At 38.9% G+C, this 16,068-nt stretch overlaps 1 protein-coding gene across 1 annotated transcript in view; it reads left to right on the top strand.

Annotated features, from left to right (window-relative positions):
- ddb1 (damage-specific DNA binding protein 1) overlaps window positions 1-16,068 on the top strand; it is an 80,721-nt gene that overhangs the window by 23,676 nt on the left and 40,977 nt on the right. The window contains exons 12-15 of the mRNA XM_073049295.1: window positions 4,670-4,778; window positions 5,887-6,065; window positions 8,323-8,486; window positions 9,881-9,988. Of these exons, the coding sequence (XP_072905396.1) occupies window positions 4,670-4,778; window positions 5,887-6,065; window positions 8,323-8,486; window positions 9,881-9,988 (560 nt within the window). The remainder of the gene's footprint in view (window positions 1-4,669; window positions 4,779-5,886; window positions 6,066-8,322; window positions 8,487-9,880; window positions 9,989-16,068) is intronic.

Here is a 16,068-nt window from a genome sequence, read left to right as displayed (position 1 = left end):
CTCCAGTGTATCTTGTGTCCAGGGCAGTAACATTTCCTTAGTACTGCTCTCCTTTCCGCCTCCTCCAGCAGACCTACCTGCTCCAGCTGTTCCAGCTCCGGGATCGACTCCTCCAGTTGCTGCTGCATCTGCTCTGCTTTCGCAGAGTGGTAACTGTTTCCGCATCTGATCAGCATGGAAACAACTCTTCAGTAAACCCATTTGCCTATATCCCTCTGAACCTTTCTTATCCGTGTCTTTCTGTCCAAATGTCTTTTAAAATGTTATAATTGTACCTCTCTCTATCATCCCCTTTGGCAGCTTGTTCTTTACTTGAAAAACTGGCACCTTGGATCTTTAAATCTTTTCCCTCTTGCCTTAAACCTAGTCCTTCTACTATTTGACTGCTCTACCTTGGAAATTGGCTGTGACTATCTATCCGATCTATGCCCCTATAAACCCTTCTGTGGTCATTCAACCTCCTTTGCTTCAAGGAAAGTAGTCTTGGCTTATCCAATCTCTCAATTTAAACAATCCAGTCAACACAAGCTCACCTGTGCAGGCAACATTTTTGTGAATCTTTTATAGCCCAGTCATCAATTTGTATAACTGTTAATCGATGTTCCATACCTGTACTCAGTACCTTGGTTGATGAAAGTGAATGTCATATACAACATGTGTTGCCATCTTATGGGAGCCATGTACTTATATTCCAAGATTTTGCTGTATAATGTTTCCAGGGCCATGTCATTCACTATGTTTGTCCTTGTCTGGTTTAATTTCCAAAACTGCATCATTTAACACTTGTCTGAGTTAAATTCTATTAGCCATTCCGTTGCCCACTTTCCCAGTTGAACTAGATCCTGTTGTAACCTTAGACATCCTTCTTCACTGTCCACTATATCATGAATTTAATGCATACATCAGCATGCTCTTAATTGACAATAGCTCAGCATTCAATACTATCATTCCCTTAAAATTAATCAATAAGCTTCAAGATCTAGGCTTCAATCAATACCTCTTGCAGTACCTTTTGTGTCTTAATCAGTTCCTCCTTGTGCAGCTGAATCCTCAATTTCCTCACTTGCAGACCCCAGTCAGTTCGGATTGGCAACAACATCTCCTTCTCAATCTCCATCAGCACAAGTGCATCACAAAGCTATGCTCTTAGCCCCCTGCTCTACTTGCTTTACACTTAAGATTCTGAGGCTAACCACAGCTCAGATGCCATATTTAAATTTGCTGATAACACCACTGTCATTGGCAGAATCAAAGGTGGTGACAGGTCAGCAAAAAGGAAGGATATTGAAAATCTGGTTGAGTGGTGCTATAACAACAATCACCAAGGAGCTGCTTATTGACTTCAGGAGGAGAAAACTGGAGGTCCATGATCCAGTTCTTATCAGGGGATCAGAGCTGGAGTGGGTTAGCAATTTAAAATTCCTCTGTGTTATCATTTCAGAGGTTCTGTCCTGGGTCCAGCATGTAAGTGCCATTATGAAGAAAGCATGGCAGTACCTCTATTTTCTTAGAAATTTGTGAAGATTTGACGAATCAACTAAAAATTTGACAAACTTCTATAGCCTTGTGGTGGAGAATATATTGACTGGTTGTATCACGACCTAGTATGGAAACACTGATGCCCTTGAATGGAAAAGCCGACCCAAAAAAAAAAGTAGTGGATACAGTCCGGTCCATTACGGGTAAAGTCCTCCCCATCATTGAGCACATCTCGACAAAACGTTGTCGCAGGGAAGCAACATCATTCAGGGATCCACGCCACCCAGAACATGCTCTCTTCTTGCTGCTGCCATCAGAAAGAAGGTACAGGAGCCTCAGGACCCACATCAGCAGGTTCAAGAACAGTTATTACTCCTCAGCCATCAGGCTCCTGAAACAAAGGTGATAACTTTACTCAATGTTTCTTGCCCCAAGACTGAACTGTTCCCACAACCTATAGACTCACTTTCAAGACTCTTCATCTTATGTTCTTGATATTCATTGTTTGTTGGTTTACTTATTGTTGTATTTGCGCAGTTTATTGTCTTTTGCACAATGATTGTTTATTTGCCCTGTTGTGGGCAGTCTTTCCATTGGGTTTCTTGTACTTACTTGTGAATGCCTGCAAGAAAAATAATCTCAGGATTGTATATGGTGCTGTATATGTACTTCAATAATAAATTTACTTTAAATGTTAATTTTGATGTGATCTGCAAACTTGCTCATTATTTAATCTACATATCTTTAATATATATGACCAGTATTAAAGGACACAGTACTGATTCATAAAGCACACCACAGGTAGCAGGTTTCCAATCTGAAACAAAGCTAATTTTGTATCCATTTTGCTATTTGATCCTGGATCCAGATATTCTCATCTTCTGGACCAGCCTACCGTTGGGGACCTTGTCTTAAGGCCTTCCTAACATCTATTTAGGCAATGCCTATGGCCCTGACCTCGTCGTTTCTCTTGGTCATCATCTCAAAAATAATCATCAAGTCTGCAAAACATGATCTCAGATGAACAAAACCATGCTGACTATCCCTAATCAGTCTTTACATTTCCAAATGCAAATAAATCCGGTCCCTAATAACTGATGTAAGGCTCATCTCTAGTTCCTGGAGTCCTTAAATAAAGGTGCAATATTGGCTATTCTCCAGTCTGCTCATACCTTGCCCTCGGCAAGAAAATAGAGATATCTCTGCCAGAGCCCCAGCAATCTCCTCTCTGGCTCTGTACCTGTATCTCCACCTGGGATTCATCTGGTGATGTCCTGGGGGAATTTTCCATCTTTGTGCTTCAAGACTGCCAATATCACCTTAATGTTGATATGTTTCAGGATGTCTTTTTCAGTCATTAAATCGTAAGCAGAGAAGGGTTATTAGCAAGTAATGTTTATTTAAAGCAAAGTCTGTTTACGCAGCAACACTTAACTAGTGATCTAATCAGATAAAATATTAAGTAAAAGAATGGTAATTTTAAAAAATGAACTGGGTGAGGATAGTTACATAATGTTTTATACTGATTACTTTCACAGACAGAACTAATGTCTCTGGCAGCCTCTAAAAGCCCTATTTGTTTTTTTTTTATTATTTAGAGATAAAGCATAGTAACGGGCCCTTCCGGCCCAACGAGCCCGTGCCACCCAGTTATACCCATGTGACCAATTGCCTACTAACCCGTACGTTTTTGAGGAAACCCATTCGTTTATGGGGAGAGCATACAAGTTACTTACAGGTAGCGGCAGGAATTGAACCTGGGTCACTGGTGCTGTAAATCGTTGCTCTAACCACCTTTTTTTAGACCTTGGGAACAATTTTTTTTTACTTTAAAATAGTTTTCTGGTGATAAGTCAAGTTGCCCTTTTTACATATAAAACAAGACTGAAATTCGAATTAAATGTTGAGATTGAAACTAAAATTAAAATGCCATAAATGTCATGGCCTAGCAGTTTGAGTTTGGAGGATAGATATTAAAACTGATTATACTAAATGCAAAGTTTGATTGGTACATGGAGGCAAACAAGACTGGAAAATATGATCTCATCTCCTTTTCCTCCAGCTCTTAGAATAGTTACGAACAATAATTTCCTTGTGAAGGTGCAGATAAGATCAGAATGTATAGAAAAGTGGAAGTACAGAGCTAGACGGTGAATAACTTAAATAGTCTCCAATGTAACGTTTTATTTTCCTGCTGATACCTTGCATTCTTGTGAAAATGTTTTGTTGATGGGGTGGGGGTAGGATTGGGGTAGTTGTCTTGTATGCTTAGGGTGACCTCCTTTACCAATACATTGCTGACTAATTTGTAATAGTAATAAACTACAAGAGAGTAGAGGCTGACATATTACATAGAAAGGTGGCATCCTTTCTATGGTGAAAAGTGAAAGGTGGCATCAGGTGAAATTTAGGTGCATATTGGTAGAAACAGTAAACTGGGAAAAATGTAGGTTAAATGGCAATCCAAGAGTGCAGGGGTATTATATGTGTATAGATTTTTGAAATGATCAGACAGTTTGAAAAGCATAGTAAACTGAAGCAGAGTTTTATATAAAAAAGATGTCAAGCCTTTAGAAAACATTTTAAGGGCATAAGTAGAGTATTGTATCTAATACTTGTCATCACAAGATAGGAAGGATGTGAAAGTCCTCAAAAGAATGTTTCAGCGATTTACTGAAAAGGTTCTAGATGAGGTGGTGATTTCTAGCTGCAGGCTTTGACTCAATGCTGGGGTTGTTGTCTGTGAAGCAAAGAAAGCTGATTTGTATAATATAGAATGAGGAGATCTATACAAAGACATGGACAAAAATCTGTGCTGGAAACTAAAGTTATGGAGTTATGCAGAAAAACATTTCCAGAGTGATAATGATCTAGAACATGTTGTTTGTGAAAATGGGCAGTCAGTTGTCTCCATTGAAAATTGGATTAAAATTTGCTGACTACACATGGTTAGAAAGAGTGAGAAGAATGGACCGAAAAGGATACAGCTTAGACTAAGTGTTGAATAGTATCATGTGCCAAAGCAGATGTAAAGTTTTTGAACAGGGGTCTCCATTTAAATGGCCTTCAGCTTACACAGGTCCATGGACAGAAGCAGTAGCAAAAGGAAGATTGCCCTTCCTGAGGGAGGTGGGAAGAAATTTATTTGAAATCTGCAAAATGTGTATTTTCACTTGTCTTGTTATTGCAGTGTGCTGATGCTTAATGGGGAGGAGGTGGAGGAGACTGAAATGCCTGGCTTTGTTGATGATCAACAGACATTCTACTGTGGGAATGTAGCTCATCAGCAACTCATTCAGGTGAGAGCAATTCCAAATATAATATTTTTTAAGAGCAAATATTTTTATCTTAATTTATTAAAATCTGGACCCTGCTTAATATTGGTATGTAGTTTGAGTTGCTTCAAAGAAATAACAATATCATTACAGAATTTCTTGTATTTGTATTGGTACATGGTAAACAAATACGTTCAAACATCGAAATGAAATCTCATGAACTTGTGGAAGTCCAATTTGTGATTCTAAAGGTTTTCTGAACCCAGAATATATTGTATAATGACTACTGCTTAATGTATATTCTTTATACTAATTTATTTGCTGTTAATCTTGTGGTATTAGGTTCATTAAATAATTGATATTTAATACTTTTTGTCAACATGAATACGCTGGCCACTAAAAAGCAGGACTAAACTATACCCAAAATGGCTACCTCAGTGGCTTTTTCCCAAAGAGTAGCAGTGTGAACATGTGACTAATATTAACTGTTTTAATTTCCTCTTCCTCATCTGATTTCTCCACTCTTTCTATTATATTAATTATTTCTCCTGTGCTGAAGAGAGAAAATATTTGTTTAACATCTCAGCCATTTCTGTGTTTTCTTTGTAAGGGATCTACAGTTACTTTGCTACTCTGTTCCTCTCTTTATGAATTAGTTTGGTGATCCCTTGCCAGGTTCCTAAAATTCTGTTAATGCTTATAATTCCTATTTTTGGGAAAAGAAGATTAAACCTGAAGTATATAATGATGTGGCCAATGTTTCCCATATAGATATCTGGCAAAATGTTAATGTCATCAGTAAAAATTAAGTATGTTATTACTATTACTGCTGGATCCCTAATTTAAATGATACTTGAATCAGTAATTTATTATACAGATCTATTTGCTAATCTGTACTCTATACTATACAATTCAATATTTGGTCTTTGAAAGATTAGGAAGTTAAAATCCCATATTATGCAAATATCACACTTGAATTTTATTGTTTACATCTATTCTTTTGTCCTTCTAAATATTGTTATTATATCAGGGTTAGTTTGCTTTAGAATAAATAATCGCCTTGTGCTCCTTGTGTACAATCCAAGTGTCAGTGTAATGTGTTCTAAGTGCCGATATGTGTTATGCTATGCAGATAACATCCGGTTCAGTGCGGTTGGTCAGCCAGGAGCCCAAGTCTCTGGTTAGTGAATGGAAAGAACCAAATGGAAAGAATATCAGTGTTGCATCCTGTAATAACAGCCAGGTAGTAGTGGCAGTGGGTCGTGTATTGTATTACCTGGAAATCCATCCTAAAGAACTAAAACAAATCAGGTAATGAGTCCTTTAGATTCATGATCATTGACCCTTTTTCTTCTTCACTCAAGCACTGTGCAATTTCTCTGCCATTTAGTTCAGAAGCAATTTTGGTCCAAGTCCATGTTAAACAATTTGCTGTTCGTATTTCCTGATTTCAGGGCGTCCTAAACTATTTTATTGAATGGACTCAGGAAGGAAAATGTGACACCGGATTTTTTTTTCGGTCAGATTCCAAGAATGCTGAGATAACTAGTGACTACTAAATTTGATTTGAGTTCAATTGTAGGAAAAATCTTTAACAGGCCTTTTGGAAACTTCCTTTCTCTTCAAATAGTGCTACAGGTTCTCTAACATTTATTTGAAATTGTAAGCTGGGCATTGATTTCACTTTTCATCTGTTACAGCTATTCCTTCAGTAATTGTGTCCTCTAAATTACCTTGTCTGCAAAACTCAACTTCAGCTCACCCTGCCCTATTTTCCCTAGACTTCTGCCTCTTATGTTGGTCAATAATTGTTTGTGAGTTTCTCCCCAGAGGTACTTGGAATTTTTAATACAGTATCCCTTCATCTTCATCTAGTTGGTTGGGATTTCACTTCCTCTTTCCATTCATGTACATTCATTTGTATCAGCTATTTGGCCCATTAGACATATGTTAGGTCTCAGCAGAGCAGTCCATCTTATATTTTCCTATTCACTATTTTCTCCCATGTGGCCATCAGCTCTGCTTTGATTATTTTGCCGATTAATACCGGCTAGTGTAGATAACCAATAACCAATTAATATGCCAGCGTGTCTTTAAGATATGGGAGAAAATTGAAGCGTCCAGCAGAAAGCACATATACTTGCAAACTCTGTGTGGATTAAGGCCAGTAATTGCTGTTCACCCACTGTTTCCTAAGGTTCTGTTCTCGATTACCTCTTATTTTCTGTTTGCATGCAATCCTCCTGCACTGACGATACCCCACTGTACCTCACTTTGACCTTTTATTTTCTCTAAATTATATGACAATTTTTTTCTCCAGATTATTGAGCTATATGAAATCATGAGAGGCAAAGGTGGGGTGAATACACACAATCTTTTTTAGAGGGATATGGGCCAAATGTGGGCAAATGGTTCTAGTTTGGGCACTATGTTTGGCATGATCGAGTTGGACTGGTCTGTCTCCATGTTGAATGACAGCTGTCCTTTGTCCTTGATACATGCATTCCTCAGTGATGTGACCCCCCTTCTCTGGCAAATATTTGAAACTGAACTAAATTGTTTGCAGTGTTAATAAAGTCCAGATTTTAAAAAAAGCCATGGCCTTGCATGATTCTTTAACCATATGAGGCTACTTCAGCAATTCTGGCCTCAAGACCTTCCTCATAATTATATCATTCCTCCTTTGATAGCTAGGCCTTCAGCTGCTGAAGCCTCTATTCTGTACTTTCTTCCTTGTGTTCCACTATTACTTTTACCCTTAAAACTACTACTTTGACCATGCTTTAGATTACATCCTAATATCTTCTTAAGTTGCTTTATATCAAATTGTATTTGGGAGTGTTCTAGGAATTGATTTATTGCTGCATTGAATTGTTTGGTTATTGTTTGGAAAACAGTTTAATTTTCTGAATAAGAGTAAACTGTAATCAAATTGTGATTAAGGAAATGTTTCTTGATTATTTCTCCTATATATCCATTCCATCATTCAAAAATGAGTATACATCCACATCTCAAGAGGATAGCCAGTGTCACAATTCCATCCCTAATCATCAGACACAATATCACTAAATGTTTTGAATTCACATGAACATTTGCTTAAACAATTTTAGCATCCAGAATAATTTATTAAATTAAAATTTATAATAAAAAACCTGGAAATTCTCAGGAATTTTAATGGGAAACAGTTAATTTTTTGGTTTGATAATCTTTCATTAGAATTCAAAGCAGCCATAAATACTAAATATGCAGCACCAAATAAGAAAGAAACTTGCAATCTCCTTAGCAGAGTGCGTGTGGATCAGCAGCTGCAAATAACACTTTTTAAACCTGTGGTCGGGACTTAACACTGTTTAAGAAAATCTGAACAGAATAGTGTTATTACTTTTCCAGGATCAGTGTATATATGTGAAAAAAATTGATAAATTATGACAAATAAAATGAATATCTGATCTAGTATGCAGTTCTTAGGAAATTTTGAGTGGAGAAGCCTAATAATACTTGATTTTGTTACAGAAAGAGTTCCTAGTAGTCATAGAATTTGACAATCCACATTTTTAAATGCCACTAGTTTTATAGAAATGGAGCATGAAGTAGCCTGTCTGGATATCACTCCATTGACTGAGGGAAGCAGTATATCACCCCTTTGTTCTGTGGGCCTTTGGACAGATATTTCAGCCCAGATCCTCAAATTACCATCGTTTGAAATTCTACATAAGGAGATGCTTGGAGGAGGTAAGAGAGAGGTAACATAATGTTCAACAATGAGGTTATTGAGGGTTTGAAGAGTTTTATTTAAGAACTTGTATTTTAAAAGCTGCTCTTTTTATTATTGTTTTAAAAATATAATTTCCTTTACCATGTAATCAAGGGAAAATATTAATATTCAAAGACCTACAAATTATTTGCAGTTAACATGCAGTGATAACAATGCAAAAATAATGTTAATTTTTAACACACATTATTCAAGTACATTAACAGCTTGAAATTCATTTTCTTTGAACTGCAGAGGGTAATAGCTGATGACTTCCCTGGGTAGTTTCAGAATTATACCTATTCAGGTGGGAAATTGATAGACGAACCTTTTGTTCCAATTTCTTTGTTCTCTTGGATAGTCCAAGGAAAGATCTTTGTATACTGGCGGCATGGAATAAAGAAGTGGCCCTAATTCTATTTAAGTCACGTTGGTAACTGGAATCTCTACTGGCTTACATCCAGTTCTCACCCAAACCTCCAGTTTGTACACAAGCAGCCTGTTTTCAGATCCCACCTCCCTTGTTTCTTGCTTAGCTGGTGCCTTCACCCTTCGCTTGTTTCATTTCTGTTCTGTTCTCCTGGCTCATCTCCCATGGAATGTCTCACTGAAAAACATCTCACTATGCTGAAATGTAACAAAATCTTTGATGTCACTGCTGGTGAGGGGAAAGAATTTAGGGAAGTGCAAGGGGCTGGAATTGAAGGAATGCAATGATCAAGGTGCCGAAGATTAGATGAGAAGAACAAGACGGTTGGGAGATTCTTTGAATTGCACCTTGAGAGTTCTGGAGAACGTCTTGTAATAGATTATTGTTCAGATACAGCAAGTAATTAAGAAACCCATTATTACTGATCACTGTTATGGAGGGACTGAATATAAAATCAGGAGGTTATGTTTCATTAATATAGAGTCTTAGTGACTGTAATCTGGAAGTAGTTCAGAAGAGGTATTCTAGACTGCTACTGGAATGGGTGAATTGTTTTATGAGGAGAGTTTAGATAGAATAAGACTGTATCCATTTCAGTTTTTAAAAAATGAGAGTGGATATGGATCCGTGGAATAAGATCCAAATGGGATTTGAGAGAATGGATGTGGGAATGATGTTTTTAGGAGAAGATTCAGAAAAGTCTCAGCAGTCCCACTTCTCTACAAGATTTTGTGAGAATACAATGGTGGAAAGCAGCTGGCAAATTTTGGGAGTCCTAAAACTTACTGACATTAAAGTTGAGAAATTCCATTGGTTCTAGGTGAAATGTGTAATAAACATAAATATTAAGCCACAGTCTACAATTTTACCATCATAATTTTCTGTTAAGTTTTTTTCCCCCTTAAAATGCAAATTTTATTCTATTTTCTATTTTTTTTATTACAGAGATTATTCCACGGTCCATTTTGATGACGACATTTGAAGGCAGTCATTACTTGCTGTGTGCTCTGGGTGATGGAGCTCTCTTTTACTTTGGACTTGAAATAGAAACAGGTATATATTAATTGCTCTGTGCATGAGGAACTCTGGTTGTGGATGATATTTGTGTTGCCCAGCATCAGTAAGGTTATAGTGTACTTGACAGTGCAGAAGTTTTAGACACATATATGTAGCTAGGTTGCCTAAGGATTTTTGCACAGTACTGTATTCGTCAACATGGAGCAGAGAGCGAGTTTGTAAATCTGGTGGAAGTAAAGAATGTGGGAATAGTGAGGGTAGAATGCTGTGGGCGGGTTGTGGGACAGGTGGCAGAGAAGGAGTGCTGGGGCAGGGGGTGATGTGGATGCATCCAGACACATCCAGCCTTGAGACATCAGGCAAGGTCATTTGATTCCAAACAATTGGTTTATTGATCATTATAGAATGTATCTCTGTTGCTTTTGGCTCCTTCCTCTCTCCCTTCTCCTTTTCCCAACCCACAATTCTCCTCTCCATGTCCTCCTTCCCACTCTCAGTCCATAGCAGAGACCCATATCCAAATCAGGATTATCATCACTCACATATGTCATGAAATTCGTTTTTTTTTTTAGCAGACGCAGTAGAGTGCAATACATAAAATTACTACAGTATTGTTCAAAAGTATTAGGCACCCTAGCTATTTATATGTGCCTAAGAATTTTTCACAGTACTGTATGGTTTGAAGCATTAGCTTAATGCTTGGTATATTTATATCAGGATGCAAAAAAGATTGCAAATTGCTGTCTTTATCAACTTAGTTTTTTTTATTTTCTGAATGTATCTTCACAGAGGGAAAATGGAAGAGCAATACTGTAGATGTGTGGATACATATAGATTTGAAACCTGGTTGTAATCTTTTATTTTGAAACCATTTAATTGTTACAAGCTTGGTCTACATAGGGTAATCAGATCAGAAAATTATATGCTATACTTTTGATGTAGTGGATTGTGGCATTTGATATGCTGGTAGCTTTTAAAAGAGGTTATTTATAAGCTGGTTTTAAGAGGTGTTGAAACATCTTCCATTTTCTAGCTTCATTTATTATTTGACACTGGAGTAACTTTCAAATATATTGTGATATCCGATAAATATCCCCCTAGCCATATCAAGTACAGGTTTGGGTAAATCTTTATTTGTACTTTAATCACAAGAGTTCCAAGATAAAGCTAGTCTATTTAACAAAAGTAATTTTTCTCCTTTTGATTGGTATCCAATAATGCTTGTGGATCTGTGTATAGCACAGTTATGTAATTCTTGCCCTTCTTCCAGTCTTGGGCCTTGCTCACTTCCAAGTACTATACAAGCATTGAAAGGCCCACTATTACAATTGATCATCCACTTTTCAGAGGACTCATGAACAACTTTTGTCTCAATGCTGTTTTTGTCACGCTACTATATCACTTTCGAATCTGTGACCACAATCAGACTAATTGTGCCTGTCTGTTTTTGTTCCTCACCACTCCAGAAACAACATGACCCTGGCACAAATGGATGTATATTATCCAACCTCCCTGGAAATTCCCTCTTCCCTCCCCCCACTCCCTGACTCCCCACCTCTTCTTGCCCTATCATAGCTTGCCTCCCTGTTATGTGAGACATTTCCTTTCAGACCCAAGAGTCATTTTCTTCAGATTCTTCAGAAACACTGAAGAGCAACTGGTAATACACATAAAATGCTGGTGGAACACAGCAGGCCAGGCAGCATCTATAAGGAGAAGCACTGTCGACGTTTTGGGCCGAGACCCTTCGTCAGGACTAACTGAAAGGAAAGATAGTAAGAGATTTGAAAGTAGGAGGGGGAGGGGAAAATGCGAAATGATAGGAGAAGACCGGAGGGAGTGGGGTGAAGCTGAGAGCCAGAAAGGTGATTGGCAAAAGGGATACAGAGCTGGAGAAGGGAAAGGATCATGGGATGGGAGGCCTAGGGAGAAAGAAATGGGGAGGGGAGCACCAGAGGGAGATGGAGAACAGGCAGAGTAATGGGTAGAAGGAGAGAAAAAAAAGGAGGGGGGAAAAAACTAAATATATCAGGGATGGGGTAAGAAGGCGAGGAGGGGCATTAATGGAAGTCAGAGAAGTCAGTGTTCATGTCAGCCAGTATACAAGGTGTTGTTCCTCCAACCTGAGTGTGGCTGGATCTTGACAGTAGAGGAGGCCATGGATAGACATATCAGAATGGGAATGGGACGTGGAATTAAAATGTGTGGCCACCGGGAGATCCTGCTTTCTCTGGCAAACAGAGCGTAGGTGTTCAGCGAAACAGTCTCCCAGTCTGCGTCAGGTCTCACCAATATATAAAAGGCCACACCGGGAGCACCGGACGCAGTATACCACACCAGCCGACTCACAGGTGAAGTGTCGCCTCACCTGGAAGGACTGTCTAGGGCCCTGAATGGTGGTGAGGGAGGAAGTGTAAGGGCAGGTGTAGCACTTGTTCCGCTTACAAGGATAAGTGCCAGGAGGGAGATCGGTGGGAAGGGATGGGGGGGACGAATAGACAAGGGAGTCACGTAGGGAGCGATCCCTGCGGAAAGCAGAAAGAGGTGGGGGGGGGGGGGAAGATGTGCACGGTAGTGGGATCCCGTTGGAGGTGGCGGAAGTTACAGAGAATTATACGTTGGACCCGGAGGCTGGTGGGGTGGTAGGTGAGGACAAGGGGAACCCTATCCTCAGGTGGTGGGCGGATGGGGTGAGGGCAGATGTGCGGAAAATGGGAGAGATGCATTTGAGAGCAGAGTTGATGGTGGAAGAAGGGAAGCCCCTTTGTTTAAAAAAGGAAGACATCTCCTTCGTCCTGGAATGAAAAGCCTCATCCTGAGAGCAGATGAGGCAGAGGAATTGTGAGAAGGGGATAGCATTTTTGCAAGAGACAGGGTGGGAAGAGGAATAGTCCTGGTAGCTGTGAGAGTCTGTAGGCTTATAGTAGATATTAGATAAGCCGTCTCCAGAGATGGAGACAGAAAGATCAAGAAAGGGGAGGGTGGTGTCAGAAATGGACCAGGTAAATTTGAGGGCAGGGTGAAAGTTGGAGGCAAAGTTAATGAAGTCAGCGAGCTCAGCATGCGTGCAGGAAGCAGCGCCATTGCAGTCATCGATGTAGCGAAGGAAAAGAGGGGGACGGATACCCGTATATGCTTGGAACATGGACTGTTCCACAAAGCCAACAAAAAGGTAGGCATAACTGGGACCCATGCGGGTGATCCCCTCCCTCTTTCTTTCTCCCTAGGCCTCCCGTCCCATGATCCTTTCCCTTCTCCAGCTCTGTATCCCTTTTGCCAATCACCTTTCCGGCTCTCAGCTTCACTCCACCCCCTCCGGTCTTCTATCATTTTGCATTTTCCCCTCCCCCTCCTACTTTCAAATCTCTTACTATCTTTCCTTTCAGTTAGTCCTGACGAAGGGTCTCGGCCCGAAACGTCGACAGTGCTTCTCCTTATAGATGCTGCCTGGCCTGCTGTGTTCCACCAGCATTTTGTGTGTGTTGCTTGAATTTCCAGCATCTGCAGATTTCCTCGTGTTTGCTTTTGAAGAGCAACTGGTAATATTTTTTCCACTCAGCATTCCCATTCCTTAAAATCCGTGCATTTTTTTTTTGCTGATAACAGAGGTTAAAATGGTTATCAGCTGTTTTGTTGGATCTCAATCAGCAAAAAGCTTAAAGTCTACACTGTCAATTGTTAATGAATAAGAGTCATAAAAATGCAAATATATTGCTGCTGCAATCAAGAATAGTCTTGATATTGTTTTCTAAGGCTACGTCCACACTACACCGGATAAATCCGTAACCGAAGCTTTTTCTCTTTGTTTTTACCCTCCGTCCGCACTAAAACGGTGTTTTCGTCCCCCGAAACTGGAGCTTTTCAGAAACGTTTTCCAGGGTGGGTATTTTTGAAAATGCTGTTCAGGCAGATCAGTGTGGATGGGGTAACTGGAGACTTCTGAAAATGCTATCAGACAGCAGCACGCTGTTTCATTATTTTCTTGAACGCAACCTAACAATTTCAGAACAGACGGCAACGAGACTGAAGCCAGAAGAGTTAGAAATGTACTCACCTAATACTTTGACCCATAACTTACTGAATAAATAAGTGTACTCACTTTGCCCTGTTTTCTGTCCTTGTTTGTATGAAAGTGGTTTACCTGTTTATGCAAGTACTTCTCTGACAATAGATGTGTAACAGCCTAATGTAACATTGTATGGAAATACAAGATAACACTGATGCAGATATGTTTTACACATTTAACAAGGTGCTTTATTAATGCAACAGAGTTGGTCAGTTTTTCAATGTTCGTCGTCAGCTGGGTCAATCTGTCCGTGAACTCCCTGTCGTTTTTTTAAATTTTAAGTTCTCCTGGGGTCTCAAGATGGCGCTCATGGAGTAAACCGCATCTAGGCTTTGCTCCAAACCTTTTACGTTTTTTTTAACCTACAAACACCCCTTAAACTTATTCTAAAGGGGTCTAAACATATAGAATTTTTCTTTTTAAACTATTTGAATTATTCTCAACTTGCTGAAATGTCTAAAGCAAAAGAACCGAAACAGACGAAAGAATCGATAACTTTAGAAGTAGTTGTGAAGTTTATAGAAGCTAAATTTGAAGATCTGGAGAAAAAATTATTCGCAAGATTTTCACAGTATGACGAACGTTTGAAATCACTCGAAGAAAAGTTCCTGACCCTTTCACTGGAATCACAAAAACAACAAGCAAGCATTTTGGTTCTTGAAGAAGCCGCTCGTAAGAAGGATCGTATAATCGAAAAAATACAAGAAGAGCAAACTTCGACGTTCCAACAGATGGATCGTTATAAAGTTAAAATTACTGATTTGGAAAATCGCTCTCGAAGACAAAATCTTCGGTTAATTGGGATCCCGGAAAAATTTGAAAGCGGTGATCTGACCGTTTTCTTCTCTAAATTTCTAGTGGATGTCCTGGGCGCAGAGGTCCTGGATAACCCCCCGATAATCGATCGGGCACATCGGGTATCACGATTTCAGGCAGATTCAAGTCTGAAACCACGACACGTAATCCTCAGAATCCATTATCCTCATATCAAAGAACGTCTGATTCGTGCGGCTCGTAAAAAAGGCATGATAACCTATCAAAACTTCAATTTTCGCATTCTGGAGGACTATAGCCCGGAGGTATTACGGGCTAGGCTGGCTTTTAGATCGGTTATGTCGAATTTTCACCAGAAAGGCTACAAGCAAGCGTTGCTATTTCCAGCACACCTGAGAGTCACCCTCCAAGACGGAACTATTCGGCTGTTTAAATCGCCAGCGGATGCTCAAGGTTTCCTGGAACAATGACATTTCATCGGGTTGACCAATGTAATTTAGCCTATAGATTTGGATCTGTTATAGATTGACGTTTGGGTTTTTTTTTTGATACGGTTTACATGTATTTCTTACATACGGTTAAAGCCCTCTTTTTTTTTGCTGGGCTTATTCTGACTTTATATTTTTTCATATTATTAATCTATTAGCGTTGAAAATGACCTATTAGGGTTTTTTTCTTCTTTTTTGTTTTTCTTTTTTTTAAAATCGATATACGCTCTTTTTTACACTTTTAACATTTGAATATTAAGATTGGGAAAAAATAAAATGGCGTTTCTTCTTCCCGACAGACTCCAGTGTTTGCAGCGTCATAACTGTTTTGATGTGTTTGAAAGTTTTAAACTTTCATTTATTGTTTTAATTTTTTTTAACCCTTTTGTTTATATACATTTATAACACTAATTTTATATTTTAACTTTTGTTATATCAACCCTTTTTTATAATGTGGGTTGTTTGTATTTTTTTTTAACTTTGTTACGTTCGAGTTGCCGTCTTGAGACAAGGGGGTAATTTTAGTATTAGATCGCTCGCTTGCCTCTTTTTGGCTTTTTTCCTGGGGTTTTGAGGGTGGTGGGAGGGGGATTTTTCTTTTTTTTCTTTTTTTCGCTTGCTTTTTGCTTAGTTTTATTTCATGGGCTTATATGAAACTACAAAAATGGCTGCAGTGCTATGACTTCCGGTTTCCCTTTGAACTTACTTCCTTCTTCCGGGTTCATGAGTTCACTTTTCTTTCAAACCTATATGTTAACTGTAATATATATTGTCAATATGGATAAGAC

The sequence above is a fragment of the Hemitrygon akajei genome, chromosome 6, assembly GCF_048418815.1.
Source record: "Hemitrygon akajei chromosome 6, sHemAka1.3, whole genome shotgun sequence".
Classification (NCBI taxonomy): Eukaryota; Metazoa; Chordata; class Chondrichthyes; order Myliobatiformes; family Dasyatidae; genus Hemitrygon; species Hemitrygon akajei.
Note: the sequence above shows the minus strand (reverse complement) of the source record. Positions and strands in the feature narration are given on the sequence as shown.